This window comes from Arthrobotrys flagrans, assembly GCF_004000055.1.
Source record: "Arthrobotrys flagrans strain CBS H-5679 chromosome Unknown unitig_8, whole genome shotgun sequence".
NCBI lineage: Eukaryota > Fungi > Ascomycota > Orbiliomycetes > Orbiliales > Orbiliaceae > Arthrobotrys > Arthrobotrys flagrans.
Genome location: NW_027137553.1, coordinates 3,586,916 through 3,605,760, shown reverse-complemented (window position 1 = coordinate 3,605,760; position 18,845 = coordinate 3,586,916). Strand labels below are relative to the sequence as shown.

General features: G+C 44.3%; 7 protein-coding genes across 7 annotated transcripts; 4 read left to right on the top strand and 3 right to left on the bottom strand.

Annotated features, from left to right (window-relative positions):
• Positions 1-692: 692 nt before the first annotated feature.
• Positions 693-1,536, top strand: DFL_007531 (uncharacterized protein; the record flags this gene model as incomplete). Its single annotated transcript, XM_067637127.1, has 2 exons — positions 693-1,203; positions 1,304-1,536. The coding sequence occupies 2 exons, from the start codon at positions 693-695 to the stop codon at positions 1,534-1,536; spliced, it is 744 nt and encodes a 247-aa protein (XP_067488674.1).
• A 1,646-nt stretch (positions 1,537-3,182) lies between these two features.
• DFL_007530 (uncharacterized protein) lies at positions 3,183-4,103 on the top strand (the record flags this gene model as incomplete). The annotated part of the gene is made up of 1 exon (XM_067637126.1): positions 3,183-4,103. One exon carries the CDS (start codon positions 3,183-3,185, stop codon positions 4,101-4,103), a length of 921 nt encoding a protein of 306 aa, XP_067488673.1.
• An 819-nt stretch (positions 4,104-4,922) lies between these two features.
• DFL_007529 (uncharacterized protein) lies at positions 4,923-6,331 on the top strand (the record flags this gene model as incomplete). Its single annotated transcript, XM_067637124.1, has 3 exons — positions 4,923-5,209; positions 5,504-6,064; positions 6,124-6,331. The coding sequence occupies 3 exons, from the start codon at positions 4,923-4,925 to the stop codon at positions 6,329-6,331; spliced, it is 1,056 nt and encodes a 351-aa protein (XP_067488672.1).
• An 89-nt stretch (positions 6,332-6,420) lies between these two features.
• DFL_007528 (uncharacterized protein) lies at positions 6,421-7,039 on the bottom strand (the record flags this gene model as incomplete). The annotated part of the gene is made up of 2 exons (XM_067637123.1): positions 6,421-6,540; positions 6,674-7,039. 2 exons carry the CDS (start codon positions 7,037-7,039, stop codon positions 6,421-6,423), a joined length of 486 nt encoding a protein of 161 aa, XP_067488671.1.
• A 776-nt stretch (positions 7,040-7,815) lies between these two features.
• Positions 7,816-9,099, top strand: DFL_007527 (uncharacterized protein; the record flags this gene model as incomplete). The annotated part of the gene is made up of 5 exons (XM_067637122.1): positions 7,816-7,840; positions 8,175-8,185; positions 8,322-8,368; positions 8,444-8,550; positions 8,615-9,099. The coding sequence occupies 5 exons, from the start codon at positions 7,816-7,818 to the stop codon at positions 9,097-9,099; spliced, it is 675 nt and encodes a 224-aa protein (XP_067488670.1).
• Positions 9,100-9,556: 457 nt separating this feature from the next.
• Positions 9,557-10,554, bottom strand: DFL_007526 (uncharacterized protein; the record flags this gene model as incomplete). Its single annotated transcript, XM_067637121.1, has 3 exons — positions 9,557-9,912; positions 9,975-10,167; positions 10,231-10,554. The coding sequence occupies 3 exons, from the start codon at positions 10,552-10,554 to the stop codon at positions 9,557-9,559; spliced, it is 873 nt and encodes a 290-aa protein (XP_067488669.1).
• Positions 10,555-12,591: 2,037 nt separating this feature from the next.
• Positions 12,592-13,340, bottom strand: DFL_007525 (uncharacterized protein; the record flags this gene model as incomplete). The annotated part of the gene is made up of 4 exons (XM_067637120.1): positions 12,592-12,690; positions 12,777-12,849; positions 12,915-13,075; positions 13,182-13,340. The coding sequence occupies 4 exons, from the start codon at positions 13,338-13,340 to the stop codon at positions 12,592-12,594; spliced, it is 492 nt and encodes a 163-aa protein (XP_067488668.1).
• Positions 13,341-18,845: the final 5,505 nt, after the last annotated feature.

Sequence of the window (18,845 nt, the reverse complement as noted above, 5' to 3'; positions counted from 1 at the left end):
CCGCGGGCGGTTCTGCTGTAGCGATGCAGCTGGCTTGGATGGCAAAGACGCGGACGGGTGAACGGCAATGGCCAGCTCGGATCTGGAATCCTGGAGCTGGAAAGACCGCCTATAAATTGGTTTCATTTAATCCGATTCTTTGCTTCCATCCTAAAGCTCTTACCTCTTTCTATCCCTCGAACCCAGACAGCCCGATTCCTACATATCTTGAGTAACTGAAAACATTACCATTGAGATCAAGATGGCTTCGATTTCGAGATTGATTCGATTTGTTATCATCTTCGCTCTTCTGGGGCCTTAGTCTCTCTTATCTCGGCTTCACCGACGTATGGCAACGCTCCCTCCCGGAAGTACCTTTACGCCTCGCCGAAATGTCGTCGTCCTCTGATCAGGAAGGATTGGTAGGGGTATTCATCGAACTCTCAATGTTGAGACGAAGCTAATGTTGTCTGCCACTAGGAGAGCTCTGTCGACCTCTGAGAAGAAGGCATACATCGCAGCCGTCCGGTGTCTCGGAAATAAGAAGAAAGCCAAGTCGATAACCGGCATCCCAGGTCTCCAAAATCGATACGATGACTTCCAGGCCGTCCATTCAGCCCAAACACCTAACATCCACTAGGTTATAAGTATCTCCACTTTCAAAGCATCGCCCACTATCTCCACCCTAACCAGAGCACACTTAGGGTCACTTCATGCTCTGGCATCGCTACTACATCGCCATATATGAGAAGACCCTCCGAGATGTTTGTGGCTACCGTGGCGCCCAACCATACTGGAACTGGACCATCGACAACAACAGCGGTAAAGACATGTCCCGATGGCCTATCTTCGACAATCATACTGGTTTTGGCGGCAACGGCGTCTACGTCGACGGTGAAAATCCGTTCGCGGTCCCTGAACGAAGCGATGGTGGTTGTGTCCCCAAAGGACCCTTCGCTTGGCCGAAGTGGAGTGTCAATCTGGGTCCCGGCTCTAGTCTAGCTTACAACCCTAGATGTCTGACACGAGACTTTTCACGACCTATGGTGAAGTGGGCGACACCGGCATTGGCTAATTGGGAACTGGATGTGAACAAGTATTCGGACTTTGCATATCGATTGGAGAACGTACTAGATTTTACGGTTCCGAATGTTCACGGTGCTGGGCATTTTGGGGTTGGAGGTGCTTTAGGAGCTCTCGGTGATGTCTACGCTAGTCCTGGTGGTACGTAATCCCTTCTTTCTATACATACAAGGCATTAGGTACTCTATTTGGGTGATGATAGGCATTGAAGAACGTCCCAGCTGACCGTCTATCCTGTCAGACCCAATCTTCTATCTCCACCACACAACAATGAACCGCATGCTCTGGACCTGGCAGAAAAGGAATCTGCCCGCCAGACTCTTCGATGTCGGTGGACCTATTATTCCTTTCGACTACACGGGGCCAAATATTACACTCGGTTTTAAGGTCGGGTTGGGCAAGTTGGCGCCAAATGTGACGCTTGCACAAATTATGAACTCGCAAGGGGATATCCTTTGCTATGATTATGAATAAAGGACATGTATTTTATAACGAAGGGAAGATGCTCATGCTTCGCATATAAAAGGAAGGGATTTCGGGAGTTTACTCTGCTTACAAAATAATATTATAATGGGTGATGAATTTGGGCCTTTGACTGGGAGGGGTCATAGGACAGCTGGTGTATATCTTTCGCAGCCATGTGGTATTTTTGAACAAAAAAGCGTTGCATGACTATCGAAAATCCAGATATGATAATTATCGACAATGCAGTTATAATCAAAATGAAAGAAATGATGCCACAAATAACCAGTTATTGTAAAAAGGAAAATGTGATATCTAAACGTCTTTCCAAGTTCACCGCCCGCAATCATTAGCCGTTTCGAAATCTTGACTTACGAGCCAAGTCATGGCGCCAACAACACCGACGGCGACCTTAAGCGGGAACCCAGTGGGAAATAGGTCACCTAGACATCCATTATTCCATCCATCACTTTCGTTTTCCTTGGAATAGCCACTATTTTTGTGATATTGCGGTAAGTGATTTCTGCAATCGTTGCATTCAAAAAATCCTTTTTAAAGCAAACTGTCTACAGTGGAGGATCTTGCCGCATGATTGCCGTTTTTCCATTAAAACAATCTAGGCTGTACTGTCGTTACTTTCTCATCCACAGAGTTGGTGCGGACTACTGGTCTATAACGGTTGGAATTGTAGCAGAATGGGCCCTCGCGGTTATGAATTACCTCCAGATTAAATACGGTACCGGACGCCATATTTCTACAGTCGTAAGTTCAATTCTAAACATTTTACTCTCGATCTGAAACTCATGACATCTCGCCCTTGCTTGCCCTATCTTTTAATATAACAAACTGCACATACAAGCAAAAACCCAACAAAGCCTTGTCCCCCCTCTGCCACTCAAATTTAGCAAACAAGAACTTCAAAGAAAATATAGTTCTTGTCTCTGACTAAAAATTCAGGTTCCTTACTTGACTCTTTTTGGATTAATATTTAGACCATCGACGAACTAATCCCCACACCCCGCTATTGGTTCGCCTACCAAATCCTTTACCCACTGGTCCTACTCTTCATCGAACTCTCGATATTGGCGTTTTACATCAAAATCTCGCCGCAAAGGTGTACCGATACACTGTCTACGCCGTCGGTACCTTTGTTATTGCTTGGTATATTACGTTTATTTTTGCTTATGTAAGTACTTAAGTAACTAACCCCTCCCTTTCCGCAAAATGTTTCGAGGGGAGTCGAGAGAGGATTTATGCGACGATCACATGGAATCCATGGACCAAGGAATGTTAAAGAAACCAATCTATAGAATCCCTCGATAGCGTGGTCGCTGGTTGTATTATAGTACCGCATCGATCAGTATTGCTTCGGACTTGATTATCCTCCTCTTATCCATTCCCGTGCTACAATAGCTTCAAATTGACAGGCGGAGAAAGTGTATATTCCATTCCCCCTCCCCAATTAATAAAGATAAACAATACTAATTGGTTTATTGGTTATAGTGGCACCGATTGCAATATTTTCTGTGGGCGTGGTGGCGGTCGCAGGCTCTGTGGCAAGGCTGTAGTCGCTCTGGAAGTACCGGGATACAGTTGGCGTTTCGTATGATGCAATTTTCATCTTATTGTTTTCGCATATCGAGATTAATTTAGCAATAATGTGTGCTTGTGCGCCGGCACTAAAGCCATTGTTTAAGAGTTTTGTGACGCCGTTTAGTAGTAAAGTCGGGAACAGTGGTGTTAAGTCATCTGCCTTGGCTTCTAAAGGGGGTACAACAGGTGGTGGGGCGGTGGCGCCGAACCCATCGATTGCGAAGAATCGGGCAAAGTTCGAGATGGCAGATTCGTCGAGGCGGGAGAGTCTGGAAAGTCGGGTGGTTAAGGTCGCTGGTGGGACTCCGTATTATACGCCTCCTCCTCTTGAGATGGCAAGGCCGAAGGGGTGGAGGCCGACTATTAAGGATGATGTTGAAGAGGAGGAAGGATATGATGAAATTGATGAAGGTGAAGAGCTAGAGGACGTGGAAGAAGAAGATAGAAACGAAGAAAACGAGAATAATACAAGACGGCCACCAGCGAAATACCGAAGATCTGCCCCAAACTTCCAGCTGGATGGCAGCTTTGGCTTCACACGAGAGCAACCATCGTCGAATATTCGGCATGCGAATACGATTAATACCACGACTTTTACTACCACGACTTTTACTACTACGACTAATGCTAATAACAGACTGGGGCAGTTTAGTAAACTGGCTGGAGAGTATTCTGTGAGCTGCAGATCGACGCATAGTCTTGCTAAGAACGGTGCAGACGTTATACCTTATCGGCAATACTTTGGATTCGTGTACCGGCCGAGTATTTGGACTAGGAGGAGGGCAAAGAGTGCTATTGGGCTTGGAGATGAGAGGGAGGACGACGATGGCGAAGAGGGAGAAGGAGGGGAAGGGAGGAGACCGAGCGAAATGGGAGTCAAGATTGAGCATGAGGTTAGGATCGATTACGAATCGATGACAGAGGAGGAGAAGGAACGGTGGGAAAGGAAGCGGTCAATTTTGGATGCGGTGGATAGCTTATGGTGATTCTCATTGTTCTCATGATTCGGACGATACCTACTCGTTTTTTCTTTTTAATCATGCGTTTGCATTTGGTCTGGGATTAGTTCAGAATGGTAACTCATAATGGGGGTGAGCTGGTCCCGGATCGACATCTAGAGCTAGTCTGATGGATGAGTTATACATTGAATGATGCTTTCTTTCGCTAAGCTGGGTTTCTTAATTGATGTATTGTTTTCCCTTTCCTTTTCCTGAATTCTTTCCTTTTGTTAGCTTTGGTTCTGTCTTTTTTGCAAAAGATCGTTTGGCCAATTGGAGTCTTGACGTTGGAATTGCATGGGATATTATTATTTTTTTTATATTTTTTTTTCATCCCTCGCGGGAATATATCTACTTGGCCTGTGTACTTTGGGTTTATATCTTAGGTAGTAATATGATAATGATAATGCTATGAATGATATCGAACATCATATGCTTGAACGGGGGTCACTGTGGTAATATGACTGGTTTCACATAGTCCTCGGGATCCCTCTAGACTTTCAACTACAGAGTTCGAATTTGACTAGAACTAACGGGACGTAGTTTCGGGATATCATGTATAAAGTCTAGAACTTGAATTTAGGGATTACCTACTTGGCCTCATTGTATTCCTGTCTTTTGAGGGTTCAGAGCCAGTTTTCATCCTTCGAACTCGACGGGTTGTTGCATTTTTCGCGGGCGAGTCCTAGATATTCTTATTAATACCAGGCGAAACGACGCTCTGGGAAGATACGGCTATAACAGTAACCGCAAAATTAAAAACTATCGACGATATATACAAAATTTACTCGAACCTCGAATAAAACCATGCCAGCGACAAGAAATAAACCACGAAATGCAAGCAGCAGAGTCAAAGCTCTTGCAAAGGATTTGCGAAACTTGAGTACCACCGACACCACAGATACCACCACGAAGAAGGCGAAAACGGAAAATACGGCTACTCCTCACTATCAGCCCAGCGAGGCGAGAATTATAGCTACCCGCACCGCAGTTAAGACAGGGAGGCAAGTATTAGTCGAGGCTACTGATATCCTAATTTCCCTGCACGAAGACGCCGCAAGAAAATCGACAGCACTACGAGCGATTCTAGAGCAGTAGTAGCCAAGCCTATCGATACCGATACTTAATAACGAAAAGCCGCAATTATCCGCGATGAGCGAGGTAAAAGCTCTCGATAATTCTATCAAACCCCCAACAAGAACTCCAGACACCTTGAAAATTTCATTTATCCCGCCGAGCACTGCTACAATCGAAAAAAAAGCCCACAACGGCTGAAACATTGTTTTTACTGGTTCGGACACTCATGATGTTCAACCGCAAGGTTCAGAGCATAAAGATGCCTTATTCCGGCATCCGTTTCCTAAAACGGATGTTTTTATCCATGCTAGGGATATGACGCAGGATAGTAATCTATCCGCTTTAAAAGCAGCGATATCATGGATCGAACGTGTTCCCGCGGAGATCAAGGTGTTGATAGCGGGGAATCATGACACTTGCTTGGAAGTAGTTGGAGATCACGTTGATGATTCATCGAGCTCAACCTTGGATTCCCGCAACATTGATTTCAAGAGCGACAACAAAGAAAACCGGCCGAAGGTAAAACAAGTAACGTGCCGAGGATATTTGAAGAGCAAGGAGATGAAGGCTAAGGGGATATTCTATCTCGAAAACGAGGTAAAAACGTTTACATTAAAGAACGGGGCGACGTTAACGGTATTTGCATCGCCGTATACACCACGCGGACCACGGCCACATGATGGTGGGGCGTTTAGATACAATTCCGATTTTGACTTTTGGGAAAAGTTCAACTCTACGGGTAGTTTGAAGGCAGGAAAAGTGGATGTGACGGTGATACACGGACCTGCTTGTGGAATTCTTGATAGTACATCGTGTGGGAAAAGCGTGGGATGTAAACATTTACGAAGCTTCCTGGACAAGTCAAGCCGCTGGTGAGTGTTTGCGGACATATCCATGAAGCGGCAGGTGTAAAGCTTTTGGGGTGGGACAGCAAGGAGGCAAAGGATGTGAAGGCTCAGATGGCTGAAAAGGATGGGGCAGTGTTTACGGATGCTACAGCCGTAACAAAGGATGTGGTCAGGGGTAAAATCACGATGTTTGTGAATGCCTCGCTTGTTGGGGCGGGGAGTAGCAATTATGCGGAGGCGGCACGGTGTCCTTATGTTGTAGAGTTGGATTTGCCGCTAGCGACTGTGTAAGATTGTTGGATTTGTAGATGTGAATGAGACAAAATTGAAAATATTTGATCGGTCAAGTTAACATAAGAGGATGTAGTATACGAAGGAACTTAAGAAGACCTATCGATGATATTACCCTGAATAGCCTCGATGAAGAGTTCATCACCTTTTCTTGCTCTGTCCTGGAATTCAGTCTTATGCTCCTCGAACCAGGCTTGGTCTTCAAAGGCCTGGACAAACGAATATATAACCAGATTAGCAACATCCAACAGTTTTAACAAATGCATTCATGCTGCACAAGCATAATTCGCTACCAACGTTTCACTTTGCACATGAACGATCGGGAACGAAGTAGACCCTCACCCGTGGCAAAATGGCTCCAAACTCAACCCCAGTCAGCATAGTGTCGTTAATCCATAACGCCGAAAGTTCCTTTTCGCCTTCAGAACCAACAGTGTTATCCCAACCCTCCTGTATCTCTTCAGCGACTTCTTTCATGAGGTTTTCGCCAACCTCGCCACGCGGTCGAACCCAGCCGATGACTTTGTTGTTAGGACGGCGTAGGCCACCAATGTACTGAAAAGGGTTGGTGTTATGGTAGAACTCGATGTGGACGAATAGTTTTAGGGCCCCTGTCGCGGCGGAATGGGCATTCGTGATTGTTTGGGCGAGTGAGTCCTTTTGGGAGGGGGAGAGGTCGATAGAGTGGAAGACTTGGTAGAATGGCATTCTTTTTTTGAAGCAGTCTGAGACGTTAACTTATCCCGTCAATCCTCCGGAGTCCCCGGGTTCGAGGCTGGTATTGGTAGATTTCAAAGTAGCTGCTTACCTGAGAACTAAGTATCTATTCTCCTTCAGTCAAGTTGGTGGTTAAGATTGAATTTTGAGACAATCCAAAGACCCAAAAGCACGTTAAAGTGACAGCTGCAGGACTGCGTTGTTGGGCGGAGGTTTGTTGTATTTCGGAATGACGTTACCGCTTAAGTTAAATTCGATTTCGATTGGAATCTTCAGCTGAATATTGAATTCGAATTCAGTTGGATTCCAAATACATAATTTTATATACGACTCGATCCGCTGTCAAAACCGTCCCGGCTAGGCCGAATCATGCATGTATCTTTTTATATTAGTGCCAGCTGCGCTATCGAGGATCAATTGGTACCGATGTGAGTAAAGCTTAAGCAGAGCTTGCGCATTCAAAGACCCTCGGCTTTTCCCCGCGAATCTCGCCATTTCTTAGCGCGCGGAATCCGTCTGTTAATTACTAATAGGTATTAAGTTGGAGTTGTTGGCGTTGGCTTTAATATCTGATTCTCTCCAACTTAACTCAACTTAACAGCTTAACATACATATAACTTTTCTCTTCATGATCATTTGATCGAGATCCAGTCGATTCAATTACTATCAAGCAACAGGAACTGCACTAGTCGGAAGAATCGCAATTGCTGTCCCGCATCTAGCCAGCTCCAGATTCGTCTTAGACTCCTTCGAGCTCCTCCCGCAAAATGCAGCCCAATCAACAAGAAAGGAGTCATCCGGCATATCCAAAACCACAGCTATGGCCGCTGCACTGCTTCCCGTCTCTTAAATAATATACCTAGTATCAGTTGTAATAGTATAGTTATATACGTTATCAAGTTATCACCAACATTCCCAGTCACTGGATCGATTCGCCGCCTCGCTATCGTTTTCGGGTTTCGAAGCGTTGCATTTCAACGTCACACACCTGAACCCTTAACTTCCCTGTCCTGACACAACTATTCTTCTGAATCAAGCGCCACCTACAACTACTACAACCTCCCACTCATCCTCCTCACGACCTCTCGGCCGGCCCCTGGAATATAAATACCCATCCTTATCGCAGCTACCACAATCGTAAGATAACCTCCTTCTTCCTTTCTCGGCACTTAGTTAGCTATTATCTAGCTCTTGCTCTCTTTCGTATTGTCACGTATCAAAACCCTTATCGATAGTTACGTATCAATTGACGTTCGCAATGCCTCAAATCCAGATCATGACTGGGACCGAGAAAGCTAAGCCCTTCACTGTCGCAGTTTTGTAAGTTTTCTTCTTCATTTCATCCTTCATGTTGACGTGCATTGGTCTAGATACTGACTGTTTGTTACACAACAGCTGCGGCAGCAAGCCTGGAAAGAACCCTGCATACATCAATGCAGCTTCCGACCTCGCCCACGTCTTCCATGACCAAGGCTGGAACCTCGTCTACGGTGGCGGTACTAGTAAGCTCCCTTCCTACCTCTTATCTACTTTCGCTTCGCTCAAATTCTGACCTATCCAAACTAGCCGGCATCATGGGACAAGTCTCCAAGACCTTGGTCTCGCTCTCCGGTCCTCACTCCGTCCACGGCGTGATCCCATCCCCCCTCTCCGCCAAAGAGCAAGAAAACCTCTCCATTACCTCTGCCGAATCCCACCACTACGGGATCCACACCGTCGTTCCAGACATGCACACCCGAAAGCGTATGATGGCTCAAGAAGCAGATGCCTTCATCGCCCTCCCAGGTGGATACGGTACAGCCGAAGAGCTCTTCGAGATCGTTACCTGGAACCAACTCGGAATCCACGATTTGCCCATAATCTTGCTCAATGTCGATGGATTTTGGGATGGGATTGTTGGATGGATCAAACAAACTGTCGAGGAGGAGTTTGTTGTTGGTGATTGTGGTAGTATCATCAAGGTGGCGAACTCGGTTGAGGAGGTTCCCACGTTGATTAAGGAGTATAAGCCGGCGAAGGGGAGGTTCAATTTGACCTGGGGCAAGGAGTAGACTCGTTCTTTACTGATGACTCTGTTTCCGTTCTCTATATACCAACAACTCCCCCCTTCTCTCTCTTTTTTATTTTATTTAGATCGAGCTCCTGGGCTAAAGGGTATCTCTAGACTTCAGGTAGATATTTGTCGCACGAACTAGATATGGGTGCTTTCGTGTATACTACTCATGCATCCCTTTTTTTTACTCTAGACGGAGTTTATGGCGAGAATGAGGCTATCTGTCTGTCTGTCTTTCTGTCATCCGCTCTTCTAGAATCCCGATCCTAGTTAGGACAATACAACTGAATTGTAACATCTTTCCTGTCGCATTAAGCAAAAGCCAATCCAATTCGTTAGATGCAAAAATAAACACAAATTATATACAACGTTCGTCTCATATACAGAATATACAAAACACCTAGCTTCCCGGGTATCTCAAACCACACGCACACATATACAGCCCAACCTGAACCCTAAGCCCTACATTTCAACTGCTCCGCCTTAGCAATCTTATTCAACCACAAACCCAATCTATACCCTCCCTTCGCAATCTGTTGTCTAGCGATCATTTTGTTTCGTTCGTAATAAGCTCCGCTGATATCCTTGTTCTGGACTTCTTCCGGTCCGTTTGGTAGGACGTCAGAGCAAACGATCCTGTTAGCATCCTGAGCCCAAGCCTTTGGACAGCCGATGCCGCGCTTGATGGATCCACAGGAGGTCCATTCGGTCTTTAGGGTGCTGTAGATGCCGGTTTCGAGGTCTTGGATGATGGAGTCTGCGAAGGATGAGGCGGTGGCGATGGTGGAGCCGCCGGCGAGGGTTTCTGGGACTAGTTATCACCAAATATATTAGCCTTTTGCTCTTCTAGAATGTAAATCAGAAGGAACATACTGTTGCGATCCCAAGCAGCGTGAAGATTAGTCTTTACACTCTCATTTCCCCAGAAAACAGGGATTTCGTTTCCACCGACAGCGAGGTTCTCAGTGTGAAGAGGCTGCTGAACGTCGCCAATGAAGTGAACGACGAATTTTAGAGCATCGGCGCGTTCGGCGAGTGTTAGGTCGTCGTTTAAGATTCTTTCGGTCTGTCATTTTTACATCTTATGTTAACCAATGGCTTTGAAGAGGGGGTGGGATATAGTACATACGTAATTGGCAATAGCAGTAACGATACACCCTTCGGGCGGACAATCACGTTCCATCTTAATATTACACTTATGAGGAACCTGATCATGAGCATCAATATAATGGAATACGGACGAAAAGGCGCCGCCATCGGTATAACGGTAGCTATCAGCCCACGATGCGATATCAGGGAGCGAAGACCCCGAGAGGAGGTGGGAGGTTAAGATCCTCGCGGCACCGTCGAGGTAATGTTGGGCAATGTAGGCGACTGTAGCATGGCCCATGGGACCCCAGGAGTAGACTCCTGTGGATAGGAGGAGGGGAGCTAGGAGGGTTGATGCCTTCATTGTTTTTATCGATAGAAATATGGGGTAGGTTTTCTATGGATCTATGGTTCGGAGTCCGGCTAGGATGATAATAGGTAATTGATATTTCGCAATTAAATACTATCGAAGCTTGACATAGAAAACGAAAAAGGCTTGTTTCCCGACTTCCAATACGGTGGGAAAGCTAGAGATTATTTATATATCCTTCCATCCTGTTTTATCTTGCTAAGTGTTCCTACGATATGGTTCCCCCCTACCACATGCCTTATCTTTCCTCCAAAAATTGAGTAAAGATACTTAGGAAATCAATTACTTGACGTAGATCGCCGGTTTCCATATTGCCTGAATCGAGCAAGGGGGTTCGCTTCTTCTCCCATGTTACTTTCTCCAGCTGGAAAGAATTAGTCTATAGGTGGACCACGTTTATGACCTGCAGACAGCCGGGTTGTTTACATGATAGGATGGGGTTATGAGGTTCACAGCTGCCTGATTTGGATAAGTTGTGTCTGAGAGGGGAGGTCTGTAGGATAGCCGGGCGATATCGGTGATATCAGAGACTTTGTTGAAAAATCCGGGATATCATTGCTTTGAATGCATTGATCATGGTTCCTGCATTACATTTCTTTCGAACGCCTGGGGCGAACTCAAGAATTCAGGTCGTCTGAAGGTATATAGGTCGAATATGGGAGGTGTGTAATCCAGGCGCATGCGTAAATGCACCCTAAATACCCCGGTCAACGGATCTGACGGCCTCCCATTGCATTTAAACTAAGAGTTAAGCCTTTCCACACCTGCGGCTTCTGGAAGATGATTAGTCGGGGAATCGTAGACATCGTTGATAGCTTGAGGGAGGATAATAGTGGCTAGGCAGCCCTTCTTCGCCGGGGGTTTTCCTGCCAAAAGAAGGTCCAAGGAAGTTGGTGAAGCGAAAGAGTAAAAAAGCTTGTTTGGAGGGGGCAGGTGTAGAGGATGGTTCATGTTCTTGCTTCGCAAGGGTCGGTTTGACTTTGACTAATCGGGTGGACAGGGATTTGGACGGGTGCAACCGGGTTTGGAAGGTGCTGTTGGATTTTGGAAGGGAGCGTGTGTTGTTTTGGGGGATTGATATTGAACCTAGGTTCGGCATTAGGATCCGAGGATTAGGCGGCATTGTGATATTGGCGAAGATATGAAGTATATTTGAGAGCTAATGCCGCGGTTTAGCAGCAGTGGAGTTGATAGTGCATAATGATGTTAAATTTACTCCTCCGATTAATCCAATTGAACAGAAGCGAAGGCCTAGATCCTGCCATCCATTCGTTTTTCAACGTGAGCCTATTGCAGTGAACGACAAATACCTGTTACACGTATGGTCAGACTAAGTCGGTAGCGCTTGTGGTGATTTCAAACGTTTTGAAGCTTGGAAATTGTCGTGGTATGGTTGTCAGAACCAGTCCAGATCGAATACTATACCCAGCGTTACTCCCAAGTAAGGCTCACTCAAGAGCTACTTGCCTTATGTAGAGTCTCTAGCTGTCAAAAGAGAATATACAGTAATCATATAAGTGCTTTTGTCCAGTACACGTCTATAGCTCAGCAGCACTGACGAGTTTGGACGATGAAACCGGGACTACGTGACAGACACGAAATCATATGGTCCACCCCTCTCTTACTATCTGTTAGTTGCTGGTACGAGACCACAGGCTGTTATGTGAGAAAAAATATGTTCGGCAAAATAAAAGTGCAAAAAAAGAACCTTGTGATGCTTGTGAGACTTGAAGTGGGAGCTTGGTGGACTCCCTGATTACCACCCAATATATATAAATGTGGCGTGCATTTAAATCGAAATCAAATCCTAGCTGTTACCAACTAGGCCAATCAACTCGGGTTCTGATATCCTTACCCACTTTCGGTGTATATATGCCCCATTAGATTTTGATAGCGTCATGTCACCAGAAATACAAAGCAAGCGCAATTAATGATATATAATACCAAGCCAGAGTACTCAAATATCTTAATATAGATACAAAGACATTTGCTAACTATATACCCCAGCCATTCCACTTTCCTAAATAGCGCCTATCCAACAGTCGCCCTAACCCTCGTAAAACGGAACCGTTCATATGCAGGATATTGTGGAGGAAGGGAAAGCGCTGCGATCAATGGTCCGACGTCAATCTGCGAACGTGGGGGTGTGGAAGTTAGCCATGTGCTAGCCTGGTTACACAAAATAAGTAACATGGGTGTGCCTAAATATAAATTACCTGTTTGTACTCCTTTGCAGGTCCAGTCTTGTCGTCAAGTAGCCACCCGTCGGTGCCGGAAGGGTTTTCAATGCTATATGATCATTTTTTTTAAGCTCACGGGTTAATTGAAAAAGGGTCAGCATTGAGGTTACTTACATCCACTCATCGGTGCCCTGCCAGTATACCGAAGAAATTTTCCAGCGAGTTTCTAGTGGTGGACCCGTTAATTGGGCGAAGAGTTTGTCTTCGATTTCGACAACAGGGCTGCCTTTATTTTTTAAAGTGTAGGTTCCATCGCGGTTCCTCGTGACTTCCCACTATTCAAATGAACCAGTTAGCTTATCATACAGTAACTACAATGCTCGCCTATAGCCAAAATCACCAGCCTGACAGGATGCACAGGGGTAACTGAGGTCAACATACCGTAGATGCCTCTTCCTTAGCTGGAAGAATAACAACTTTCTTTGGAAGAAGGGATTTATCCTCGGCAGGGGTTCGGGAAACTTTGAGGCCAGTAGAAACACTGGTGATAATGTATGTCCCGCTTTGGATAATTGGTGCCTGATCATATGCTGGTGGCATTTTGATAATATTCTACTTAATATTCGTGATCGTAGAGATCTCGAGAGTGCAGTTGTAAATACTTAAATTCCACGTTCGGACGTTCTATTCAGTTGTGAGGCGGATTAAAGCTGAAAAGGATGCGAGGATGAAGGGGTAAGCAAGGGCTTCATATATATACGTGTTCGTTGAATTTTTATCCGGAAAGGAGACGACAAGAGGGTATTGTTGGCACGGGAGCATGGATTATATCTTCCTCCCGATCGATGCAAATAAGCTTATGAATTCCTCGATTTCACATCGTATAGCTGTAATTGCGCCAGATTCATCATTATTTTGCAATGTAACATCTTCCCCAGTCCAATAGATGGAACAGCTACTATCTGAAAGGAAGGGCGGGAAGAACAGCCAATATCGCGTCATGATAACATTATACCAGCTCATTCAGCTTGGTAACGTTATTTTTTTATTTTTTTTTTCGTTGCAAATTTCTAAAAGACGGGGTAGTTTTGCCAGAATTTACTGTTCTTAGCAAAGAATTCCATCCAACAAATACTTGACAAGATACCGAGCCAGGATCGAATATACCATCTATGAAAATATTGGTAGCGCTGTGATGTTATAATGTTATAATGTTACAGCCAAGGGATGTTAATCCCTCATCTTCTCTCCTGTTTTCTCCGCAAGCGGCCCCTTGGCGGGCGATCGCTTGTCAGCCGAGAACTCGTGTAACTATTATTCGGGCCGGACGCCTGAATCTGTGATAATCACGAACTGAGGCAAGCAAATGCGACGAACGACTAACACGTCACGAATCCCAACTCCCGAATTTGCCTGTTTGAATTATTAAAGTCGAGGAAATTAATAAGAATTCGAAAACATGTGAATTTGAATAATAGATTTAGAAATACATATACTATGGTTGCGAGCGAAAAAAAAAAAAAAAAACCCTGTAATGTACCTGTAGGACCCAACAACAAAAAATAAATATTTTCATGCAGCTGGCAACTGGAGTCTGTAAACCTCAATACTTTACTGTTATGTCGACGGATTCACTATGCCTCGCCCCTGGGGTACTGCTGGAACTAAATAATTAACGACCGCAGAACGCTAGTGGATTAGAATCCTTTATAATGATGCTGAGATCAAACTGGCAATTATCGAAGTTATAACAGGTTTTATTAAATATTAAATTTGCATTGTCATTCGAGCGAATAGCACTACTACTGCTTTTAGGCCAGGCAGGCCCCGCATTATAACGCCCAAGGAAAAAGAAGAACTAGTGAATTACGTTACTAGGTCTCAGGTTGACTGTAGAATAAGCTTTCTATAGCTATCTATTAAATTATTTAATGGTTTATATAGTAAATAACTTATAAAACGGGCTCTCTACTACCTAAAATTTCGCAGACAAATAGCTTGAGTAAAACCTCCAATCTTAGAAAAGAATAAGCAAACTAGACTACAATAGGCGCTAGAACATAAGAATTGGACTCCAAAGCAATAAGCACAGGTTTTATAAATAGACAAAACATAAGTAACTGGCAGTTATCATACGAAGTTATATGTCATTAAGTAGCCTGAAAAAAAGTTTAATCCTACCTATATAATTAAGAAATACAAACACAAAAAAGGGCGAAATATTCTAAAGTAATGTAACGAGACGGCCAGACAGGACCGGGTTCGACTCCAAAAATCCGTTTATATAGAATTTGAGGAATTGAGTGTGCACTCGATAGTTCCAGCGTTTTTTGCCAACGTGGTGGTCTAACGGCGAACCTCAAACCGTCGCATGACAAGTAACTTTGCAGGCCAATAGAAGAAACCTAGCATATTCTAGAAAAAATAGGGTATAATCAATAAAGTAAGCTACCAGCTTCACTTAGTACTTATTATAGACAGCTAGATCAAGCTCTATAACTTAATTTTTTAAAAAAAATTTCAATTCTAATAAAAGATAATACCCCTAGACGCATTATAAATTCTACAATTAAGAATTTCATTAAACGCAAGATCAAATTAATTATATAGTGTCAAGCTACGATGTGTGTCTAAGCTTGTCGTGGGTGCTCGAGGCGTGATGCGGCGTATCTTAAGTGGTAGAATCAACTTCGATTATCCAGTGCCGATTCAAGTCGTCACTGGAGGGTGGCTATATATACACATTCTATGTACATGAGGAATCTACAGTTCTGCTTATAACTACCTATCTCGAAGCCTGTCGTCGGCAGTCGTGCTTACGTGTGTTGTCGTGTGGTATTTCGGATACCACACTCCGTGGGACGAACGTCTAGGAGAACGTCTCCTGACATATAGTCTACATTTAACCCAGATTTAAATCCAACTAAATCTATATAAAATTAGATAAATGATTATATACAGAATAAGTACAAATTTAATAAAACTCCATTATATAACAAGCTCCGGAATTATGTTATAGAGGCCTAGGACGCTATTCCAACGTCTTATCTTCAAGAATTACTGAATTCGATGCCAGCCCGATGTAAAGCCGCCATCCGAAGCAGTGGGATGCATATTACATATTAAGTGTATATAATTGCTTTTGGGGGGCTCGACTAGCGTAATACCTGTGGATCCGGTTTAATTTACCTCTACGACCATAGTACATGTGGCAGCCACTTTCTCATTAGGACCATCTCGATATCCTCGTTGGAGTATAACGGTGGACATCTTAAGATGCGACGGCACACACCAATTGAATAATGCATCCCACTCGTATCTCGATTCATCTTGGAGCCGAAGAAATCGCCTAGAATTACTCCGAAACCTTGAGTATCGAGACAACGAAGTCCGCAAGCATGGGGTTATATAACGATGCTTGTATGCAGGCGGGGTACTATACATGCAGGGTCCCCATATAACGTAGCTAAATTCATTTCGTAGTTCGTCCACAGGCGGTGTTGTGACTTGGGAAGGAAAGCAGAGAACACACGTGTTGCGCCGTAAATCAAAGGGAGGCTAGGTCGTCTATACCATAACCAAAGGACGGCACAGGTAATACGGTTACCGAATAAAGGACCGATTGAGACGGTGCATTGGGGGCCTATCTACGAATCTGTCTTCAAACATCGTATTAAGGTTTCCCTTGACTTAAGGAATCCTTCGTTCTGGGTGCTGTGGCTTTTTTGCTGCACGACTACACGTGCTTTTTATTGCAGGTTGCTCCACTATCTACACGTGTATACATGTATTCCGGTCAAGTTTTCTGCAACTCGAGGAACAGCTTCCCGGTATGAACCCTCCAGCACACGGACCAGGGTCCCCGATGCATACGCCAATTGTAGAATTTATAGTTTAACGTTTGCTTTGCTTTTCGAGCAGGCGATGGCGAACTGGGCGACGTTGCGCGGTCACCCGGATAGTTTTGTGTCGAAAGGTCCTAATCGAGGGCGTGTTTACAAGCGAACATGGGCCAGCAATTACTCAATACATGTCTCCTCAACTATAGATTTTAAAGTTTTCCCCGAAGAAGTTAGGCCCAAGGAACTAGTCAAACTTGAGGTTGTCCAGAGTGTGCTAAAAGCGCCGATTTAAGGTTTCTTGCCCACCAAAAGAACCAGAGAGTATTAACCTCTATAGATCTGAGCAATTAAACAATTTCTTTATGTTTCTCTTGCTTTTTTACTGCTGACTAACTTATCAGGCAACACTTGCTTTCGATTTTTGGAATCTTAATCTTATTCAACTTTCATTATCTGGAAAAGATATGGCGGCAAGTATTGCGGTGGAAGGCTTTTGGTGGCGACGATTGGCTGAACGGAAATCTAGATAGTGTAAGTTTACAATCAGCACCCGAGATTTATAAAAGCAATCAGGGTTCGGAGATTCGGCATTTCGCAATTGAATCCCTCACTTTCATCCAGGAAACGGCCTTTTTTTTTGTCGGGCGGTGAAACATACCGGTGCAAATGCTTCCCCAGCAGCCATAGCCCAGCCGAGTAAACCATCGAGTTCCTCAATTCTACTGGTTTACAAAGAGGATAGCGGGACTGTGAGCTTTGCGCCATGCAATGCAACCTAGTCCTGTCGCAGCTGCATTGATTTGAATTTGCGAAAGGGAAGCGTGTGTACTCACGTATACACATTGGGACCATGCTGCTCGTGGGGTTTGATATCCTAGCTTTCAGCCATAGGTTGATCGTGAGTCAGGGCATAAACCATACCGTTGAGTTCGGCGGTCTCAGTTCCTTCAAGGCGAAGGTTATACCCACCGCAGAACTTTATGATTCCCCATTTTTGGGGGTCGGAGAATGGGGATAGGCTGAAGATTTGTTCTCCGTCATTAGCAATATTCCTCCCTACGATTCCGTTCGAGTAGTTAGATGTTATAACGTAGGTGCCTGTTTCGGGTGACATTGTGCGGTATATTGACTTTTCCAAATTATAGTGTTAAAAATTCTTCGCTTCATGTAATGGTATCAGCAAACCTGCTATCTAGTAGTTCGATCTTGAGATCTCGAGGCTATAAGATGGCTATTCAGCTGAATATCAAAGAAAACTTGATATTGCATAAAGTATCTGACATTCAAAATAATAGAGCAATTGGCTTTAAGAGTGACATGAATACAATCTTCGAAAATATATCATAAAACAATTATAAGGCAAGATCCAAATGGACTCTTAGTTACGTTTTCGTGACATTAGAACTCATATGTGGATTCTTCTGGTTTGGATCTTGTTTCGACGGTTCAGATACAGGTGTCACTTTTTGTTCCCTAAGGGATCTAGTAAGAAAACTCCCACATCTATGAGAACTCGGAAACCCAAGAATCCTAACGCACAGTCTAAATTAATTTGTTGATCAGCCTGGAATTGCATAGATCTCTTGGAAAAACTCCCTACTGGTTAAGATCAGTGTAAACTCTATTTATTAAGTGAGATATCTCACGTATCTACCAGTATTATGCGTCTACATAAGGTTGGAGACTTGCTTCCGTTTGCCTAAACGACTGTCCAATGTTTAAGAAACAGTCTAAGCTCAATGTGTCGTATTTTGTTGGGCTAAATACGGAAAGGAGATACAAACTATATTTTGAGATTAGGCCCTCTTTGAAGATGCAGAAAAATTGGTTCTAAATCCATCCCAGCTGCATTTCGCTGCATGCAGCTGGGTTTGCTATTGATACTTGGGCCTGAGAGTATGGTTGCTTCATATGATATCAGAGCCTATGCATCTACATGGAATACCTAGCCAACATCGCATCCGACCACGATGAAATCGGGGAAATATTTGGCGAAAAAAAAGGAACGAATTACGTGACACCAAGGACAGAGCTCTCGACATGCTACAGGAAGAAATTTTGGGTGTAAAACTCTCCAGGGCCGCATTTTAACTACACAGAAAGCGGCGGTTTAGGTGCGGGCGGATAGCTCGGGACGGGAATCTGCGAGTTAAAGTATGAAATCCGTCTTTCCGCTACCCATTTTTTGAAGGTTGCTTGTCCTTTCTTTCGTGGGCATTATGTGATACATCACATCTCTGACCCAAAGCTAGGGCTTCACGCC